Genomic DNA, 19,007 nt, shown 5'->3' on the forward strand with positions numbered 1-19,007 from the left:
AATTCGGCTGCGTTGGTCTAAGTGTTTGGGGCGTGTGCAAAGAGAAGCCAAGAGGGGCTGGTGGGTCAGCCTGATTTGCAGCTGTTTTGAGAGTTGTCATATAGGGAGGCAAATGTGGGTTTTTGGTAAGCACTTTTATTGCCATTGTGAAATGGGTTTTTCCTGCGCGCAAGTCTCACAGAGCCAATAGCAGTGTACGGACATTGGTTTGCACGCTCAAATTTTGCAGCATTTTCTAGCTCTGCTTTGTTTGACTTGGAGCTCTCTCACCTCCCTTGCAAAATTAACCCTACTGTGTCTTTCCATTTTATCTCATGGGGTTTGTGGGGGGGGAGAATTTTGCATTCATTCCCTTGCCAGTTTCCACTTAGAATGCTCCAAAGTCTTTTCAGAAAGAGACACTGTTTCTGGGCTCTGGGTAGGCACTTTCTCTACATTTTTCATCCCTGTGGCTGGAAGCCTTCAGGGGCCATGGTCTGGCGTTGTGCCCCCTCCCCAAGGCCTGCCATGGCACCTTGGGCACCAAGGAAAAGCCTGTAAAGGAATCTTTCAGGCAAAGCAGCAGCCCCCAAGCCAGAGCAGAGCCGTGGCAGAAATTTCAGCTGTGTTTTGGCGCCTGGTAGAAGGGGGACCCCCCACCCCATCCAACTATTTCTGTTGAGAACACCACTTTCAACAGAAGCCACGTTGGGGCAGGGGGACGCCTGGAAGGCCGAGACAATGCCTTGGCCTGCTCTGCTGAGAGGGCTGCCCAGCTGATGCTCTTGCCAAATCCTTATGGGCCAGAGTGAATCATTCCTGGAACTCAGAGACGCCGCCTTTTTAGAAAATGAGCCAGCTGACTGCCAGCTTCGAGGTTCCCAAGTGTCAGGGGCTTGCTGCCAACCTGAGGCGGGCTGCCACCTTCAAACACCAGGCCCCGGGGAATTGGTGCCACCCCCTGTGGGCAGCATCCACTGTACGAGTGGGGCCTCCCACTAGAGGGGATCCTTAATTACCACGAAGACCAACAAGCTGCACCCTTGGATTGGTCTCTGGGAGGAGGCACTGAAGGGAGCTGGGCTGGGTGGGGAGGAAAGGGGTCCCTTGCTTGTCCCTCCCCCAGAGAGTCCCTGCCAAGCTCCCAGTGGCCTTTGTGGTTCTTTAAGCTGCCAGGCATGCGCGAAATCAGGGAGGAAGGGGGCCGTGGGCCTGGAAGCACCTGGCTGCCCAGGCCTGGGGCACCTTGGCCTTACCTCCATTCCCCAGGCTGAGCTACTGCCTTATCTCTGCTGGGTGCAGCAGCAAATTATAGGCAACCTTCACAGGGCGGAGGGGGGTGGCTGAAGGGAAGCTACAGAAGTCTAGAGCGTGAGGAAGTGCAGAGTCCGTTACCCCTGTGCGTGGGCATCCACAGGGAAGGCGCTGCTGCGGATGCTGCCACCTGAGGAGCAGCTGTCCTGCCCGCCCCTTTGGGGGGGATGCCACGATGCACCCACAGCATCTTCCCCAGCAAAGGGAGCTTCAGGGTGGCTTTAAGTGGGGGGGACTGCATACTTGAAGAGTTGCTTTAGCATGCTCCCACACCTGGGGTCCTCAAGGTGGGCTTTCTGGGGGTGATAGTTGTCGTCCAACATACACAAAGGCCTTGAGGGAGGCCAGTGGAAGGAATCAGCTGGCCGAGTTCCTCCCCTTTTCAGGTGGAAGGAAGCTTGCTGGGCTCTGTCCCCAGAGGACAAGGGCACCAGTCCTGGTGAGCCCCCTCCCCAACCGAGGGTCACGGCCTGCATCAAACATGTGGCGGTCTGGAGGGGTCCGGCTGATGACGGCCCCCAAGCAAGGGTCTGCCCTCCTGAAAGGTTCACAACACCTCTAAAACAGGTTTCTTGGTGGGGGGTGCTTTCTGCTTCCAATGATGTGGAGCACCTGGAGTTGTCTCACACCAAGACAGCACCTGAGCCCCCTCACCACCACCACCACCACCGAAACCCCTGCTTGCTACATGAAACCACCACTGTTCCCCTCCTCAGTAGGAAAGCCCCACCGGCCATCTGCAGCCCCTCGCTGGCCCAGGGCACTTGTCCATCTCCTTGCCAATCAAGCTTGCCTGCCCCTTCCTGAGGACCAGTGCCAAAGGGCTGATGGCAGTGCCAAGGTGGGGCGGAGGGCAGTGAGGACCCACCACCGCCACCCAGAGGGACAGGAGACTTGGCATAGAGGCTGCTGCTTTAAAGGGCTAGAATAGGGCAGCCTTGCTTATCCTGGGTGGGTCTGTGGGGTGATGGGCAGGGGCCGCTTGCTTCCCCCTCCCCATTCTTTGCTTTGGGCTGTCTTTCTCATCCTCCTCGTTTTAGCATGATCGTCTTTTCAGAAACCACCTCTAATTGGAGAGGAAAAGCTTAATGCTGGAATTAAGGAAAAGAAGGACCTAGATTATTCCCGTTACTTGCTGCTTAACCTCTGACACTTTTCCAGAGTTTCCATTGTAACACCAAACTCGGCAGAATCAAAAGATTAAAAGCCGAAACTTGCAACTCCGTTGGAAGGAAAATGGCTTTTTGATGGGGAAGCTCTTGCTCCAAACTCCAGCTTGTCTACTGGCCCTGGGGGGTTGCATCTGCCCAGCCTGCAGTAAATCCATTAAATTAATCCCTCCACCCACCCACTTTGGTGTTTAAAACGGGATGCGTGAGTAAGGGGGCCGCCTTCTGCCTAGGATGTCCCTTCTGCAGGGGCGCTGGGGAGGGGGCAGCAGAGCCCTGTGGTCCGAAAGCTATGGGGGGTGGGCTGGTGCTCAGCTTGGGGGTCAGCCATGGTGCAGAAGCTGCAGCAGCCCCTAGATACGATCCATCTCTTGCCTCGTTTCCTATTTCTCCTTCCTGGTTAGGAGACACCCTCCCCCCCTCCATTTCCATCTGAGCACTCTGCACATTGAGCATCTGAGGAACATGTTTTAGTTTGTAAACTAATAGCGCAGAGCCCCATAAATAAAGCAGCCTTGCTGGCTGAAATTGTTTGAAAACTTGGTTGCCGGAAGTCCTTCATATTTTCCTCCTGGAAACATTTCAGAGATCCAAAGGGGAGCAGCTCCGAGCGGATCCCGGGGTGGGGGTGCCTCCTCCTCCTCTTAATAGCCAAGCGAAGCAGCTGTTCTGGCTGCACTTTTTCATCACAGGAAGATCCCCAAGGGGAGTGGGTGAGATGTGATAGTGTACCTTTGATGTTCAAAAAGTAAAAAAAAAACAGCCCACAAACTTGCTTGTCTTATGGGCATTTATTTTAAAAACAAAAAGGCAATTTGATTTCTAATGAACTATTAACATCAATGTAACTTGATCCCACTTGGGGTTTTAAAAGGTAGAACGGTTTGTTCTACCTGCCAACTGGACGTTCTTATTTATTAATTTTTGCATAATTAAACCTCCCTCCCTTTTGGTTCCTGATTACAGCAGGGCTCTGGTGTTTCCCTTCTCCCCCCACCCTCCACCTGGCACAAGGGTAGCAAAGTTCAACGTGGTGACTGTTCAGTGCCATTGGGATCTTTCTACCTCCTGCCTTCCATTTCGTAGTTGACTATACTTCATTTTTTTTTACAGTTACTGTCTATGTTTCAGCTAGGGGTGTCTGCATTAGCAAGTTCAAAAATGTCAGAACGGCAGCCTCGTCAATCACACCATCATGGCTACCATCTTGACTTTTTTGGCCATACTGCAGACACCCCTGGCCCTCAACTGCTGTTCAGAAGGAAGGAATGAGCGTGACAAGTGGCCTTGGCTGACTGGCAGCAGCTGTATGTGCCCCTGAGGCATGCAGAGCCAGCTCCCTGTTCTGGGATTGAAGCCCTCACCCACTCCTTGTTCCATCTATGGTTCCTCCTCCCCGGTAGGACATCTGGCACGTTTCATAGAGGATCTGTTACCAGGGGCGAGGGCTTGGCAGCAAGACTCACCTCTGTGTTTCTCTTTGAGTCGCTGGCTTTTCTTAACATTTTCTCCCTAGCAAGCTGGTCATGTGTAAGAATTGAGGAGGAATGGGGGTCTCCCTGGCACTCGCCGGCACAGGAAGCGCCCGTTTCCCGGCCACCACGGCAGGCGTGGGCCGTATGCTGCCGGTGGGGCGACTCTGGTACCTCTTGCCAGCATTCCAGGATGCTTCTGGTTCAGACGTAATCGTAGCTCCTACATGATCCGCATTAACTATACAGACCATGCATTTAAAGCTCATGCCAGGCTGTTGGAAAAATAAGTGAGGTCACGTGTAATATGTTGTTTGCAAGTATCCTTTGTATCAGAGCAAAGGAAAGGTTTAAAAAAATGAGCTGTAATAAAGTAATTTTAATAGATGATGGCATGTTGGCTTTTCTTTTACAAAGGGGAAGAGGTGGGGGCCCAGCCAGGCCTGTCCCCGGCTTTCCCACTGATCAGAGGCTCTCAGCCACAAAAATGGCAACCTCAAGGAAGGCCAGTGGGCGGCCTGCACAGATCTGGCTCCCACTTGGGAGTTTGCACAGATCCTCTGGGTGCCCGCCATCCTGGAATCTCCCTCCATGGGGTGGCCACGGAGGGTGGCACCTTCCCATTTCAGAGCAGAGGGTTTTCCCCACCCAAGAGAATTTGCAGAACACCGGCCTTCTGCTACCCTCACACTCAAGAGCCAACTCCAGCTTGCCAGGGTGCAGAAAGCACAGCCAGTTAGCAAAGGAGGCTGGAAGCCATCATTCAGCAACTTCTCCACTCTTTCTGCAAGGACACCCCCCCTTGGATGGGCTGGGGGGCCATGGCACCCCTTGCCCTTGGTCACCATCATCAAGCAAGGAATACAGAGTGGTCTCCTGCTTTTGATTCGGAGTATAGAGAGCCATCATGAACCAATGCTATAAATCACCGATTCAAAGGGCCGGAATGGACCATTTGGAGGCCATCTAGTCCAACCCCCTGCTCAGTGCAGGATCCATTAAAACACCTCTGACATCTAGATGGCCATCTGTGTGGACTCAGGAGCAAGTGATGCAAAGTAGAAGAGCCTTTCTAAATTTGTCTGCTCTTCTTGCTGCAGAGTTGGAACAGTATTAAACAAATGTAGGTTCTTTTCCCAAACTGACAAAAACCACACTATTGATAAATTGAGTAGGCAGATGCAGATCCCACATCCAGGTATTTCTACTGCTTTGCTTTGAAACTAATTTGAAATGCTTACTCTGGAATCGTGGATGTTACATTTCTTATTCTAGTTACAATTTTATTTTACTTATTTTTTATTTACTGGAGTTATATGCTGCTCCAAATTCTCCGGTCTGTGAGCAGTTTTCATACCTAATTCTATAAAGGTGGTTAAAAATAAACATAACGAATCTTAGAGCCAGTTTGGTTAAGGCTCCAGCCTAGAAACCAGGAGATGGTGAGTTCTAGTCCCGCCTGGGCACGAAAGCCGGCTGGGTGACTTTGAGCCAATCCCTCCCTCTCAGCCCAACCCACCTTACAGGGTTGTTGTGGGGAATAGAGGAGGAGGAAGGAGTACTAGGCATGTTCTCCACCTTGAGTTATTTGTAAAAATAATAAAGGCAGGATAGAAAATCTAAAAAACATTCCTCCCAGGGAACAATACACGGACTCCACATAAATAAAACTTCAGACTACAAGAGGAATCAAGACTGACGGAATTTCCACCTCCTAGACCTGTGGGGGAAGCAAAGGTTAACAGCCCTCCTAATCCCCAGCAGGGGGGAGGCCATGCTGATCTAGGGTCTGTGATGCTGTTTCGAAGAAGGGGGTCAGTGACCAAAAGGAGGACGCCCGTCTCCCATACCTTATGCGCAGAAACTGCATTTTATTTAGGCTTTCCAAAAACATTTTAAAGTCACACCATAATGTCCCCTGAGAATGTCAGTTCCAGGCAACTGGACAGCCTGTAAACCAGTGTTTCTCAAACTTGCAGCTTCCAGATGTGTAGACTTCAACCCCCAGAATTCCCCAGCCGGTAGGAGCCTCTGAGGGTGGTCATGGGAGGCCCCTAGGGTCTTTCACTCACCTGCTGATGCTCCCCTTCTGAAAGAGAAGCCAGCTCCACTTGCGCAGCCAAGATATGCCAGCCTCACCCCAGTCCCCGACCTCAAACCAGGATGAGACGGGGGAGCCAAGCAGGAGGGCAAGCCCACCGAGCCAGCGCCCTTGCTGACAGCTGGTGGCATCTGACCTTTGCCTCTTTCAGGCAGACAGCCACAGGCTGGTGAGTGGGCACCGTTCTGCCCTGCTGGTTGAAGATGCCAGGGTGGTCGATTTGCTCCAGAACCACCTGGCACAGCCGCTGGTGAGCCTGCCCAGGGCATTGAGGGCAACCGGCAGCACCAAGCACGGCAGCAGGGTCTGACCGGCCCAGAGGTCTTACCACCCACTCCAGAGAGGCGATGCCACCCCGGAGGGTCCTGGAAAACTCCAGGGGGAGATCCAGGCGCCCGGCAGAACTGCACGGGAACCGGAAGGCCTGGCGCCACAGCCCAAGTCTTCGGTCAGGGCCTGGGCAGGACCGGGCGCGGCGGGGCGGGGCGGGGCGTCCCCTGCTGCCCGGGTCCTGCTGTTACGGTCGAGTTGAACTTAGGTCCTGCGGGGCTGTCGACGACTCCGGGTGGGGCACAAATAAAGGCAAACACAGGAGTAGACTGAGAAGAAGGAGAAGAAGACGAAGAAGACGAACCCCGGCGGGACGACGGTGCTTTTCTGGGGGGAGCAGCCCCGCCCCGCCCCGCCGGAGCCCGCCGCCACCCGAGCGGCGCTGCCGGGCGCAAAGCTCGGCCCCGGCCAGCAAGGCGGAGCGGAGCCCCGCAGGGGAAGCCCGGCCCGCCCCGACTCCGCCCCGGGCGGCCGGGCCGGGCGGGGCCGGCGGGCGGCGGGGCTCGGCGCTGGGCGCGCGGGGCGGGAGGCGGAGCCGGCCGGATGGGGGAGCCGATCCTGCTCTTCGTGCTGAGCCTGGCGGGGGGCGGCGGCGGCGGGCAGGTGCGCGCGGGGGGCGGCGGCGGGGCGCCCCCTCCCCCGGAAAGGGGCGGGGCAAGCGAAGCCTCCGCGGCGGGGGGGGGCCGAGGGGCGAGGGAGGAGGTCCCGCCGCTGCCCCCCGAGACCCTCGCAGAGCGCCGAGGGCCGCGCCGACCCCCGGCCCGGCCGGGCAGCCGGAGGAGGGTCCGGGGCGGCTGCGGAGCGAGCGGGAGCCCCCGGCCGGGGCGGCCGCAGCCCCAACCCCCGCTCCCCCGCTCCAGAACATCAGCGGGACGGCTGGCCAGGAACGCGTTCGCGGACGGGGCGCCCTGCGCCGGCCCCGGGCCGCTGCCCGCCGGGTTTGAACTCCAGCGCCGAGCCCTCGGGCCGGGGCTGGCCGCGCGTGGGGCGGAGGGGGCAGCGGGGCCCGGGCGTGGCCCCCCCGCCCCGGGGCCCCGCTCGGCGCTTCGCTCCTCGCCCCTCCGAGCGCTGTTCGGCTCCGGATGGGGCGGCTTCCGCTCGTCGGGAAGGGCAGCCCCTGCTCGGTGCGCTTTCCCCGCTCTGGCCGCCCGCTTGGGGAGGGGACACCCACGCCCCCTCCCAGGCCTCGGCTGTGGTGGATAACACGGGGGGTTTTAAGACCCACGCGGCGAGTTCTCTCCGCTGGCCTGCGACAGGTCCCCGCCCACGAAGGCGTCTGCGCCTCCTTTAATGCCCGAAGCTGCTGGGCCGTTTCCCTTCCTCCCCATTGGCTCCCCGGCAAGCCAGGGGCGCCGCCCTCTTTGCCCTGGGCCAATGAGCAGCTGCCCAGGTGGCAGTTGCAGTCCGCCTCCCCAGACTTCCAACCAGACCCCAAGTTGGCGCTGCCACCTGTTGCTCGCGGAGTTGCCCGGTGCCCAGTCGGAGCAGCTGCCAGGAACGGGGGCTGCGCCTTCTCCCGGCACAAAGAGCACCCTCCCCCGGGAAAGATCGTTTCCCCGAGAGCCAAAAATAAGAGCTGACAGGGGGCTGCCTGCAAGCGGGAGACCAAAATTGGGGCTGGCGTTTGTAAAAATGGCTTTAAAATCCCAAACTCCTGTTCAAATACTCCTATTAAAAACAAAAACAAAACCGTATTCAGAGAGGGAATTGCACTTTATTTAAAACAGTGTTTCTCAGAGCCTTTAAGATGTGTGGACCTCAACTCCCAGAATTCCCCAGCCAACATGGGAATTCTTGGAATTGAAGTTCACACATCTTAAAGGCTCTGAGGTGAAGAAACACTGAAAAATAGAAGACTTTTGTAAAGCCATAATTTGCCACCACTTTTCAAACCAAGCTGTGGGGAGGCTCAAGCGCAAAACCCCCAAGGCAAGCCAGGATTGAGGGGCATTCCTCCTCTTAGGGGGTTTAACGTCTGTTTTCCCCCCTTTTTTTTGTTTGCAAGTGTTGTTTTTTGAAACAGGGGCTGAAAGAAGCAGGATGGGGCCTGACTGGAGACAGGGGTCAGAAAAGTCAGGATGGTGGCCAAGCCCATGCAAAGCCCCACCCCTTTCTGATGTGGCCTTGAGGGGTGTCCTGGCTGCCACCTGGATTTTTTTGACTGCCCCATGGATCTCCCTGGGGCTGGTGCTGGTGGAGCAGAGAGGTTCGACCCCCTCAGCCACTGTTTTTCCTCTCCCGGCAGAGCAAGGCCGTCTTCGTGGACCACAGCAGGTCTGCTCACCACAGCCTTCCAGGCAACAGGTGAGTTGTCATGCCCACGAGTTCTCCCAGACACACAGGCAGCAGAGAGTGTGCCCCCATTGGGCTCTGCTCTGCTTAGCAGATGGGCAATGTGATCTTTTGGAGCTCACAGAATGCTTCCTCTCTGCTGAGCCCTCTTGTGAAGCCGGCAGGTTTGCAAACTCACGTGCAATCCCAGCCTGATCTTGGAGGAAAGCTGTTGGGGGCCTGTGGCTCCACCGGTGGCTGCTTAAAAGTGAAAGCCCCACACTTGGGGGTGCTCCTTGGGGAAGGGCTGGCTTGTTGCCAAACCTTTTGCTTGTGTCTATCCACAGTAGAGCCACCAGCCACATCGGAGCAGCCTTGGGGGAATATCAGGACCAGCATCCTCAAGACGGGCTGCCCAGGCTGAAGGTAGGACGTGGCAAGAAAAGCACCTCTCGTTCGCCCACTTCCCAGCTGGGAGGTTCCAGCCACCCCTCCCCGTCGTTTGTCTTCTTTTAACTTCAGGCAATTCGTACTGACTCAGGGATACTTAAGCTTTGGGATTCAGGTCGCAGAGATCTCTTTCTGTCAGGCCAGCAGAGCCCACATTCCAAAGAGGTGAAGCGTGGCTCTCTCGGACAGGACGGGCGGGCCATCTTGTTCTGCAGAATTAGGAGGAGTGTTTGCTTGGGTTCACCGGGCTACAATTTGCCAAGGAGCTCTTGAGGAGTGGCAAGACCTTGATTCCCACCAGAGCTTCCTTTCTAGGCTGCAAGATGGGGATAGGGAAGGCCATTCTCATTTATGTATTTATTTAATCAATCAATCAATCAATCAAATTTATACACCACCCATTTCACTATGGAAGTGACTCTGGGTGGCTTACAAATAAAAGAGACGTCCTCAGAGGAGAGCCCAAACTGCCTGTTGTCCGCAGGAGGAGACCAGCCCCCCTCTCCTCTCCCCAGCTCCCTTCTGGCCCCCTGCCTCCATTGGCAGCTGGTCTTCCTCACCTGCTCCCACCTACTTTGGCCCATCGCCCCCCCCCAGGGGTGAGGGTGCCTCCCCTTGAGGCCTCGGGGGACAGAAACTGATGACCCCCCCTTTCCACCTCTCCCTTCCAGACCCTTGCCTGGATCCCCCGGGGTGCCACCCTGCACACGGCCAAAGTCGAGCTGGCCTTCGCTGCCACCGGGTTGGAGATGCGCCTCCGCCAGGGCTGGCTGCAGAAGGGGACGGCCTTCGTTGGAGGCAGAGATGGGCGCCCCGCACAGCAGGTAAAAGTGGCTGGAGGGGCAACCGGGGGGAGGGCGGGCTTGGGGTCAGGCCAGGCCATGAAGGAGAAGGAAGTGGGGTGCGTTTGCTATTTTCAGATGCAAAGCAGGAAATGTAGCTTATCGTGGGAAGCTTGCATTCACCAAGAATACAGCTTTACAGATCTTTCCTTCCTTTGAGGAAAATAAGACAATTGTGGTTAGCTTGCATTTGTAATTGTTTTTAGCTGATTATGTATTGCTATAATTATTTTTTATATTTCTGAACACTAGTTGCACCCCAAATACTACTTTTGAGGGACAGCGGGCTCTAAAATCAATAAACAAACAATACAAATCTTAGCACACATTGCTGGGGTGAGCTAAACTTGATGTGAGGAATCAGATCTAAAACTGCACAAAAGTCAAAGCCACCCCTTGCTTCGACTTTCCATTTTGGAAAAAAAAATTTTAAGGGGCCAGTTGGAGGGACCAGATCCCCTCCCTGAGATTGACTTTCAGTGATTCTGCTTCGGTTTTGAGATTTGGCTCCTGTTTGCTGCCTTAAAAGACAAATGAATTTCTCTCAGGTTGGGGAACAGATTTTAGAAAGGATATTCAGCACACATTCCTTTGGCTGCTCTAAAATTCTGTAACCTTTGCTTTGTTTGCAAGATTGGTCCAGTCTTGGGAGGAGGATGGTAGAGAAGCCTTTACAAAGAAGGAAGCAACCATGCAGCTTGCTTTTGGGTTGGAGAGGTTGACACCCCCAGAATGAGGGCCATACAGGTAGTCCTCACTTACCAAACACAATCGGGGCTGGAATTTTGGTTGCTAAGTGAAGCGGTCGTTAAGTGAATTCGACCCAATTTTACGACCTTTTTTGTGGCGGTCATTAAGCAAATCACCATGAGGGTTAAGCAAACCACATGGTCATTAAGCGAATTGGGCAGTTCCCCATTGATTTTGCTTGCCAGAAGCTGGCTGGGAAGGTCGAAGATGGCGATCATGTGACCACGTGACACTGCGATGGTCATAAATGCGAACTGGTTGCCAAGTGTCCAAATCATAATCACATGACCATGGGGACACTGCAATGGTCCCAAGTGTGAGTACTGGTTGTAATTTGTTTTTTTCAGCACCATCGTATGTCTGAACCATCACTAAATGAATGGTTGTTAAGTAGGAAATACCTGTAGAGCTTTTGGATTTTATGGAATAATTGCACATCATACTGAAGGTCCATTCAGTTCAACTGAGCCTCAAGAATGCTTGTCTTTTTAAGCCCGTTTGGCTACTCAACAGAGGAAGTCTAATAACTTAATCCAGTAGATTAATCCCTCTGTTTTTCTTTCTCAATCTTTCCAATTTCCAGTTCCTGCAGAAGCTGCTCCACCTCTGGGGGAGGCTCCCTGTTGTCCAGCAGCTTCGGGCACTTGGCAGGCAACGACGGTCCCTCATCTGGCCAAGCCTGCTCCCTCACCCTGCCCCGAGTGGCACCAGGAGGCTTGCAGAAACAGGCAGTCGTGCCCAGGAGGGGGGAAGCAGCTTGCCCCCAGCTCTGCTCCACTCCAGGGAGGAGGAGGTTTTGAAGCCAGCTGTCCCTGCCCAAAGGACCTTGCTGAATCTCCTGGGCAGCACCAGCACGGTCTCTGGGCAGCCCCCTGTCCCCAAGCAGGGTGCACAGCCATCGCTGCCCAGCTTGGCCACGGAGGTTGGGGCAGCCCACGAGGTCACGTGCCGGTGCCCAGACAGCCAGCACACTAAAGCCCCTGCCCAGGAGGTGGAGGGCCGGCAGGTGGGGCTGCGCGTGCCCACTCCCCGCACGGAGGAAGCGGCCTGGGCCGCCAGCGCCCTCACTTTCTTGCTGGTGGTGCTGACGCTGGCGGTGCTGTACACCCGTCTCCACCAGAAGTGCCGCCGCGGGCCGAGTCTCTACTGGAGGACAAGCAGCGAGGAGGGGCGTGAGACAGTGGCCGGTGAGTCCAACGCAGCGAGGTCAGGACCCTGCAGGGCAGGATGTGCCCCTGATCTGGGAGCGTTCATGGGGGACCGTGGGTCAAGGAAAAGCCCAGAGGGCAGCTGCAACCACGTGATCGAAGCCCCCTTCCTTTCCTACATACTTTGCACACTTTGATTGCAGTCACTGCTGGCCTCTTTTTGACCCTTTTGTGTCCTGATGTGTGATCTGTGGAACTCACACCCACAAGCCAGGGCTTCCATCTCTCACCTTCCTCCGGTTCGGTTAACCACATTTATGGACTAGGCTCACGTGCAATTATGCTTGCTGTGCCACAGCATCCTCCCCCAGCCCTGCATGCTCCTATCTGTAACGGGCTGCAAGAATAACCTCAAGGAACAGGAGGAAGCGCCGCAACCAACACCACAGTCAGATAAGAGAAACCCAAGTCCAGAGCAGAACTGTAATTTGAAAAGGCTGCTCCAGCTAGACCCTCCCTGGTTCTCTTGGGGATCGAGGCAGGGAGGGGGAAGTGCATTCAGGCTTGCCAGGTCCTGTTACTGCAACATCGTAAAAGTAGCTTTAGCTTGCCTATCTTTGGTTTCCAACTTCCTTGGTCTACTTTGAAGGGCTGACATCAAACTTGCAAGTCTGCATGCACCTCTTCCCTCCCTGCCTTGACCCTCAAGAGAACCAGGGAGGGTCCTGTCTGAGATGCTTTCTCAGATTACATTCCTGCCTCGGACTCAGATTTCTCTTATCTGACCGTGGTCTTCCTCCTGTCCCTCAAGGCTATTCTCACAGCCCATCACATCTCAGCCCCGAAGAGCCTTGCTGACGCTCGTTATTAAAGAGCGTGTTGGTTGCCCCCCCCACCCCCACCCCAGCTGCTTGCTTTATGGGGAAGCTGGGACCCAGATTGAGCATGCTAGAATTCATTAATTAGCTAATTCTGGGGCAGGAATCATTCAGAGCACCCATCCCTGAGGACTAGCCAATTGAGTGCCACCCGATTCCAGTTCCATGGGAGCAAATGCCCAGGGACCATGGGTGTATTTCTGTTGGCATCCCCTGAAGAGGCTGGCTGGGATTAGAGAGAGGCATAGTCGGCCAGATCTGCACTTGCCCCATGCCTGCTGAGCTTCGGGCTGAGCCGTGCCAGGCAGGAACCCTTGTGGTGACCCACCAGCCTTGATCACGCCCCTGCCCTCCCTGTCCTTGAGGAGACTTTTCTGGCACTCTTCAACTCAAGTTGCCCTGACTGGCATCCAATCTGGGCTGGGCTTAAACTTTGCCCTCTGAGCCCCCAGGTGGCATCTCTTGGTTCTGCTGGGGCTTTGAGGAAAATTTTGATTTTTGGTTTAGCTTGTGGGGCGGGCACAGCCTCTTTGGCTTATGCAGTAAATCGTGGCTAAGTCCTGACTCAAGGAGTTTTGGGCGGGGGGTGGCAAGTGCCCACCAAGTTCACCAAAATACTTGCCACCTTTGGGGGACAGCAGGGTGGTGGGGATGCTATATCTAACCACTTGCTGGCATTTGGGGCAGGTGGCTTCTCCCTCAGGGCTGCTTCCCAGCTGGCCCGGGGGCAGGTGAAGCAGCTGGGCCATCCAGTTCTTAGGCTGGGGGCTGTTCTGACCTACCTTTCCCTGCCAGCTGGGAATGATGGGAGTTGAAATACAACACTTGTGTAACAGGCTGTTGTTTGCAAAAGGGGATGAGAAAGGAACTGTGGGCGGGCCTGCTTATTTAGGGGAGGTGTGAAGTGAAAAAGGGACGTGGATTTGATCGCCCCTGCATCTGGAATCGCTGGACCCTCCCCGGCAGCCCCCCCGAAAGTGACTTCCCAATATGGCTGCTGTCTAGCAACCTCACCCCACTGCACTCCCCCCCCCACCTGGGGCCCTTCCGATGCGTGTCAGGAGTGCTGCTGGGTTTCCAGAATCAGCTGCTCTGCACGGGCAGAGTCTTCTTGCTAATGCCAGTTTGGTGCCACCCTCTGATGCCCCTCCCTGCCTCCCTCCCTCCCGCAGCTGTCATGAAGCGCCGCCTCTTCTCCCACCACAGACGGAAGCGGCGGCTACGGCAACCGCCTCAGCAGCAGCGGGCGCTTCTGCCCAGCTCCTCCAGCGACGACAGCCCTGCATGACGCCTCGGCTGGCATGGCCTGTTGTCAGGAGGCGGCTGCCCCAAAGCCCGGCGCCTGAGGAGGATCAGGCTCCTGGCCTGAATGCTGATTTTCTTTTGTTACTCAATAAAATATATTTTCCTACGTACAGCTGCCAAAAGCACTGCACACCTTTTTGCACCCTGCCCGTGCTGGCACAGCAGTCACCAAATTCTTCCCAAGGTCTGAGTTCACATAACCCCGTCTCCAGCTGGCAAACCATGTTTTAATCTCGTGCATGCTATGAAAGAAGGTGTGGAAAGGGAAGACTGTCCCGCTTTGGGAAAAGGTCCTCTCTCTCACGGATGGTTCAATGGGTTTTTCTGCATGGTACAGAGGGTTGGACTAGATGGTCTTTGGGGTCCCTCCAACTCCACACTTAAGGGATGATTCACACACGGTGCTAAATTTTACACTGCTCAACTGGGAAGGGGAGGCGGGTACACGTGGACTGAAGAAGGGGAAGGTAATGGCAGAATGGTATTTTTCAACCTTGGCGCCTTGAAGATGTGTGGACTTCAATCCCCAGAATTCCCCCGGGCTGGGAATTCTGAGAGTTGAAGTCCACACACCTTAAAGTTGCCAAGGTTGAGAAACACTTTCTAGAAGTTGCTAATCCAGCCCTTCAGCTGCCCCAGGGCTCAGCACCTTGGGGCTCCCCCCCCAATTCTTCTGCTGCTCAAATTCAGGGGCCCCACCACGAAGTTGCTCCAAGGATATTAACTGCGTTGGCACAACGCGTCCTGGAGTGGAAACCCCGTCCCACCCCACCTCCTGGGTCCCCGCAACAGACTGAACCCCCAGCAGCCCCCAAGGCTGGTTTGCCCTACAGGCCAAGCTCCGAGCTGGCTCGGGCCGTGGTGGGAACCTGCCAAGCCGGGCATGGCCGCCCGCTGCGAAGCCCATGCGCTCAGGTGCCGACGGCGCCGTCTTTATTTGTTACAAATTTACAGGATTCGAAACCAGAGATGCCAGCACAGCGCCCGGATCCCCTGCTGCCCCCCGCCTCCATCACTGGCCTCAGCTTCAGAAGTTTCTCGCGGGGGAGGGCGGGCAATCGAGATCCCTCCCGGCAGCAAAACGGTAGGGTGTGGGATGCGGAAGAAAAGGAGAAAAAAAAAAAAAGACTGGACAGCAAAGGAGGGGGGTTAGTCTTTGCTGGCTGGGGGGGCAGGGGAGAAGAGCCCCGCCGGGGGGGCTTTTCCGATCTCCGTGGCTCCTTGATGTCGCTATTCCAGTGTTAACACTATTGGGGGAGGGGGGGTTGCGAGATAAATACACTTGGTCTCTCTCTATACAGACAGGTGTGCACACGGGGAGGGGGACACGGATGGACAGTTCCACACACTATATATGGGAGGGAGGGGCACGTCGGGAGGGCCGCTCTGAAGGCCCCTCCTGGGGGGAGAGGGAGGTGGGGTATTTACACAACCAGTTTCTGGCCTGCCAGGCCCCCCGCCCCCCTCCTGCCACGCCGGGGCCTGTCCCAAGCCGGGCTGCGCCGAGCAGAGCCAGGGCCTTTCCAGGCGGGCGCCAAGCCGGGGGAGAGGAGGGAGTCCCCCTCACTGCTTCTTCTCGCGGGTGGTGATGGTGACGAGCTGCTTGGCCGCCTTGGCAATGTCGTAGGCGCACTGGATGACCTGCTGCGTCAGGAGCTGGTAGTCCACCGGGGCCCCGGGCTCGGGTGGCACCGTCTTGCGGCATTCGCTCTGCAGCCGGAAAGCGCTGGCGTTGAGCAGCCGCAGGGAGCTGCGGACAGTCTCCAGGGCCGGTTTCTGCGGGGGGGGGGGGGAGGAGAACACAGAGGATGGCCTGAGCGTCCGGCTGGGGGGCACTGGCAGGCCCCCAGGCTAGCGGCTCCCTCCCAGCCTCATGCGCCCCCACGGGGCCGATGCGATAAAGCCCGTCCCTGGGGCGGGTGTCGCTCCCAAGGGCTGCAGCAAAATGCAGATTTAGGCTCTCGCCTTCGCGTCATTTGTGTGACGACACTGTAAACTCTACATCCTTCTGGCGGTAACCAAATGAGCAAAACAATACGAATTGGTACGAAGGGTCTGGATGGCTGCAGACACGGTGCTTTCCCTCTGCTGCTCCGGGTGGGGGTCCGGTGCAAATGCTGCACCTGGGCCACGGGGGCCCTTCCGTCCAGCTTTGGTTTCCCTGACCGAACCCTTCAGCGGTTCTGACGGTTTCCCCAGGAACAGCCCCCCCTTCTCTCATGCCCTCCCCAAATTCTCCTCCTGGTCCCCACTTTTCCTGGGATGCAGCTAGTGGGGGGCAGAAACCCTGGGAAAGGAATTTCGTCATGGAATGTCACCCCCTTGCCCCACCCCAGCTGGGTCCAGATGGGAAGCCGCTGGGGCCCCCCCCCCTACCTTGGGGAAAAGCGACGCCATCTCCGTGACAGCGGCGTGGATCTTCTCTGAGCAGGGGACGAAGCTGCTGGGGAGCAACACAGACACAGTGAGGCCCCGAGAGGTCATCCTCCACGGTCAGGGAACCCAAACATTTTGGAGAGAATGGGATTCGGCACCAAATTGGCCAATGGCCCTGGTCGTTAAGTGAATCCAACCTGATTTTATGACCTTTTTTGCAGTGGTTGTTAAGCAAACCACATGGTCGTTAAGTGAATCACGTGGTCCCCCATTGATTTTGCTTGCCAGAAGCCGGCCGGGAAGGTCGAAAATGGCTATTGTGTGACTGTGGGACGCTGCGATGGTCATAAATGCGAGCCGGTTGCCAAGCCCCCAAATCGTGATCACGTGACTGCAGGGGACGTTGCGACGGTCATGTGAGGACCGGTCGCAAGTCAGTTTTTCCAGCACTGTCGTAAGTCTGAACGATCACTAAATGAATGTTAAGCGAGGACTACCTGTATATAATGTGTATCGTAATAAATAAATGATATGGGGGTGAGGGAGGTTTATTGGTTTTTTCTTGTTTTACTGGTTTTTCATTCTGTAAGCTGCCCAGAGTCACGGTGTGCAAGTTGGGCAGCCATATACATTTAATTAATAGTAATAGTAATAGAAGGTTTTTCTGCAGTCCCAGAAGTGGGCCACTCTCCTCCTCTCTCCTGAAGCCTTGCAGGAGAATGCAGGCCAGGCAGGATGAACCCCACCTTCAGCTCTCTCCCCGTGCAGGGGCATTCACAAAGAGGAGTCAAAAGCATCAAGATGGCGGCTGGAGCTGCAGATCCGTCCCTTTTTTCACAGACGCTGCATGTACAACAATTGTAAAAACAGAGCAAGGCTGTGACTGGGTGGCTGCCATCTTGGCATTTTCTGCTGCCCCCTCCCCCCGCAAATACCCCTGCCGCCCTGGGATGGCATTGCCCCTCCCTGCTCTGGACGCCTTGCTTGGCAAGGAGGAGGATGCGCCAGAAGTAAGCCTTGGCAACCCTGGAGGCCGAGCAGTTCGGGGCGGCGGCCTCCAAACTGCTGTTGAGGTTAAACATCCTTACCCCCCTCCAAAAAAGGAAAAAAATCCAAAACTGTGGGGGCAGGGGTGGGAAGCAAGGCTATGCCCATTTTACAGCATTACCCCCCACTCCAAGTGTCGCCTCCCACTAACAACGTCTCCCAATTCCTGGTTCAAAGGGAGGCCAAGCCAGAACAGGAAGTCATGCAGGGAAGCAGCAGGCATTTACTTACAGGTAGTCCTCGCTTAACAACCATTCATTTAGCAACCGTCCAGAGTTATGATGATGCTGAAGAAACCGACTTACGACCATTACTCGCACTTACAACTGTTGCAGCATCCCTGCAGTCATGCGATCACAATTTGGGCGCTTGGCAACCATTGCACCTTTACGACGGTTGCAGCATCCTGCGGTCAAGTGATCGCCATTTTTGACTGTCCCAGCCAGCTTCCAAAAAGCAACATCAATATGGAACTGCATGATTTGCTTAACGACTGTGGCGATTCACTTAACAACTGCCACAAAAATGGTCGTAAAATTGAGTCCGTATTTGCTTAATAACCGCATCGCTTAGCGACCTAAATTCCAGTCCCATTGTGGTCATTAAGCAAGGACTATCTGTAATCTAATAAATAATAACATTTAAATATTCAGGACATTTAATGCAATGGGCTAGCTGGAAAAGGCACTACCAGGCGCCCCCCCCCCAATTTTTAATTCCCCAAAGTATCTGAGCTTCCTTCTCCCCCTGCCTTGCTCCTCCACCTGAGCCCCTCCCCAGGACCACCCTCCACCACCCTCCTTTGGTGGAGAGGCTCCTTCGGCCACCGCGCAGCCCCCCCAGGACCCCCGAAGGGCTCCGGGAAGGGCCTCTCCTGACCTGTCGTGCTTGAACTCCTGGGCGGCTCGCAGGAGCTCCTGGATGTTCTTGGTGACCTGCTCCGTCTTGAGGATCACGTCCTCCGTGCTGGGCAGCCCCCCGTCCAGGTCCCCCTCCAGCAGCTCGGGCTCCAGGTGCAGGTCCTCCTCCTTCCCCAGCTCCAGGAAGCGCTTCCCGTCCATGCTGGGGGGGGGCAGGCAGCAGGGGGCGGGTTACAAAGGGCAAGACTGCCACCTGAAGGCGGCCTCCCCTTGCTTGTCTGAACCGAGGGGGGGACGATGCCAACTCCCCAAAAGCCACAGGTCAGAGTTGAGGGTCCGCAGAGCCCCCTCCCCAGCACAGGACGGGCCTCCGACTGGGGCCAGGTGGCCGCAATGGCTGCCCCCGCTCACCTAAGGGGCAGGTCGCCCCCCTGCGTGTTGTCGTAGTCGCTGTCCGTGCCGCTGCCGTGCCGGTCCAGCTTCCCGCTCTAGGAAGGAAGGAGAAGCAGAACAAAGTGGCACCACGGAGTCGGGGGGAGGATGGGAGGAGGGAGGAGGATGGGGGGCTTGCCCATCGAAGCTCATGGGATGGCGGGGCCCAGTTCACTTTCTGGGCCTATCGGACGTGGCTGGGCTGTGGGCAGCCAATTCTGACCCTTGGGCGATGTCTGCGTGTGTTTACGGGAAAAATGCTCTTCGCTGTGAGGGGCCCCCA

The 19,007-nt window shown here is 56.0% G+C and overlaps 2 protein-coding genes across 2 annotated transcripts in view; one reads left to right on the forward strand and one right to left on the reverse strand.

Annotated features, from left to right (window-relative positions):
* The first annotated feature begins 6,908 nt into the window (after window positions 1-6,908).
* Window positions 6,909-14,119, forward strand: TP53I13 (tumor protein p53 inducible protein 13). Its single transcript, XM_063291085.1, has 6 exons — window positions 6,909-6,968; window positions 8,611-8,669; window positions 8,984-9,062; window positions 9,758-9,910; window positions 11,262-11,865; window positions 13,877-14,119. Exons 1-6 carry the CDS (start codon window positions 6,909-6,911, stop codon window positions 13,990-13,992), a joined length of 1,071 nt encoding a protein of 356 aa, XP_063147155.1. The 3' UTR covers window positions 13,993-14,119.
* An 806-nt stretch (window positions 14,120-14,925) lies between these two features.
* GIT1 (GIT ArfGAP 1) overlaps window positions 14,926-19,007 on the reverse strand; it is a 42,953-nt gene continuing 38,871 nt past the window's right edge. The window contains exons 18-21 of the mRNA XM_063295448.1: window positions 18,704-18,780; window positions 18,312-18,494; window positions 16,386-16,449; window positions 14,926-15,785 (exon numbers count right to left, since the gene is read on the reverse strand). Coding sequence (XP_063151518.1) covers window positions 15,573-15,785; window positions 16,386-16,449; window positions 18,312-18,494; window positions 18,704-18,780 — 537 coding nt within the window. The 3' untranslated portion in view covers window positions 14,926-15,572. The remainder of the gene's footprint in view (window positions 15,786-16,385; window positions 16,450-18,311; window positions 18,495-18,703; window positions 18,781-19,007) is intronic.

This window comes from Candoia aspera, chromosome 1 (genome assembly GCF_035149785.1).
Source record: "Candoia aspera isolate rCanAsp1 chromosome 1, rCanAsp1.hap2, whole genome shotgun sequence".
In the NCBI taxonomy this organism is placed as follows: Eukaryota; Metazoa; Chordata; class Lepidosauria; order Squamata; family Boidae; genus Candoia; species Candoia aspera.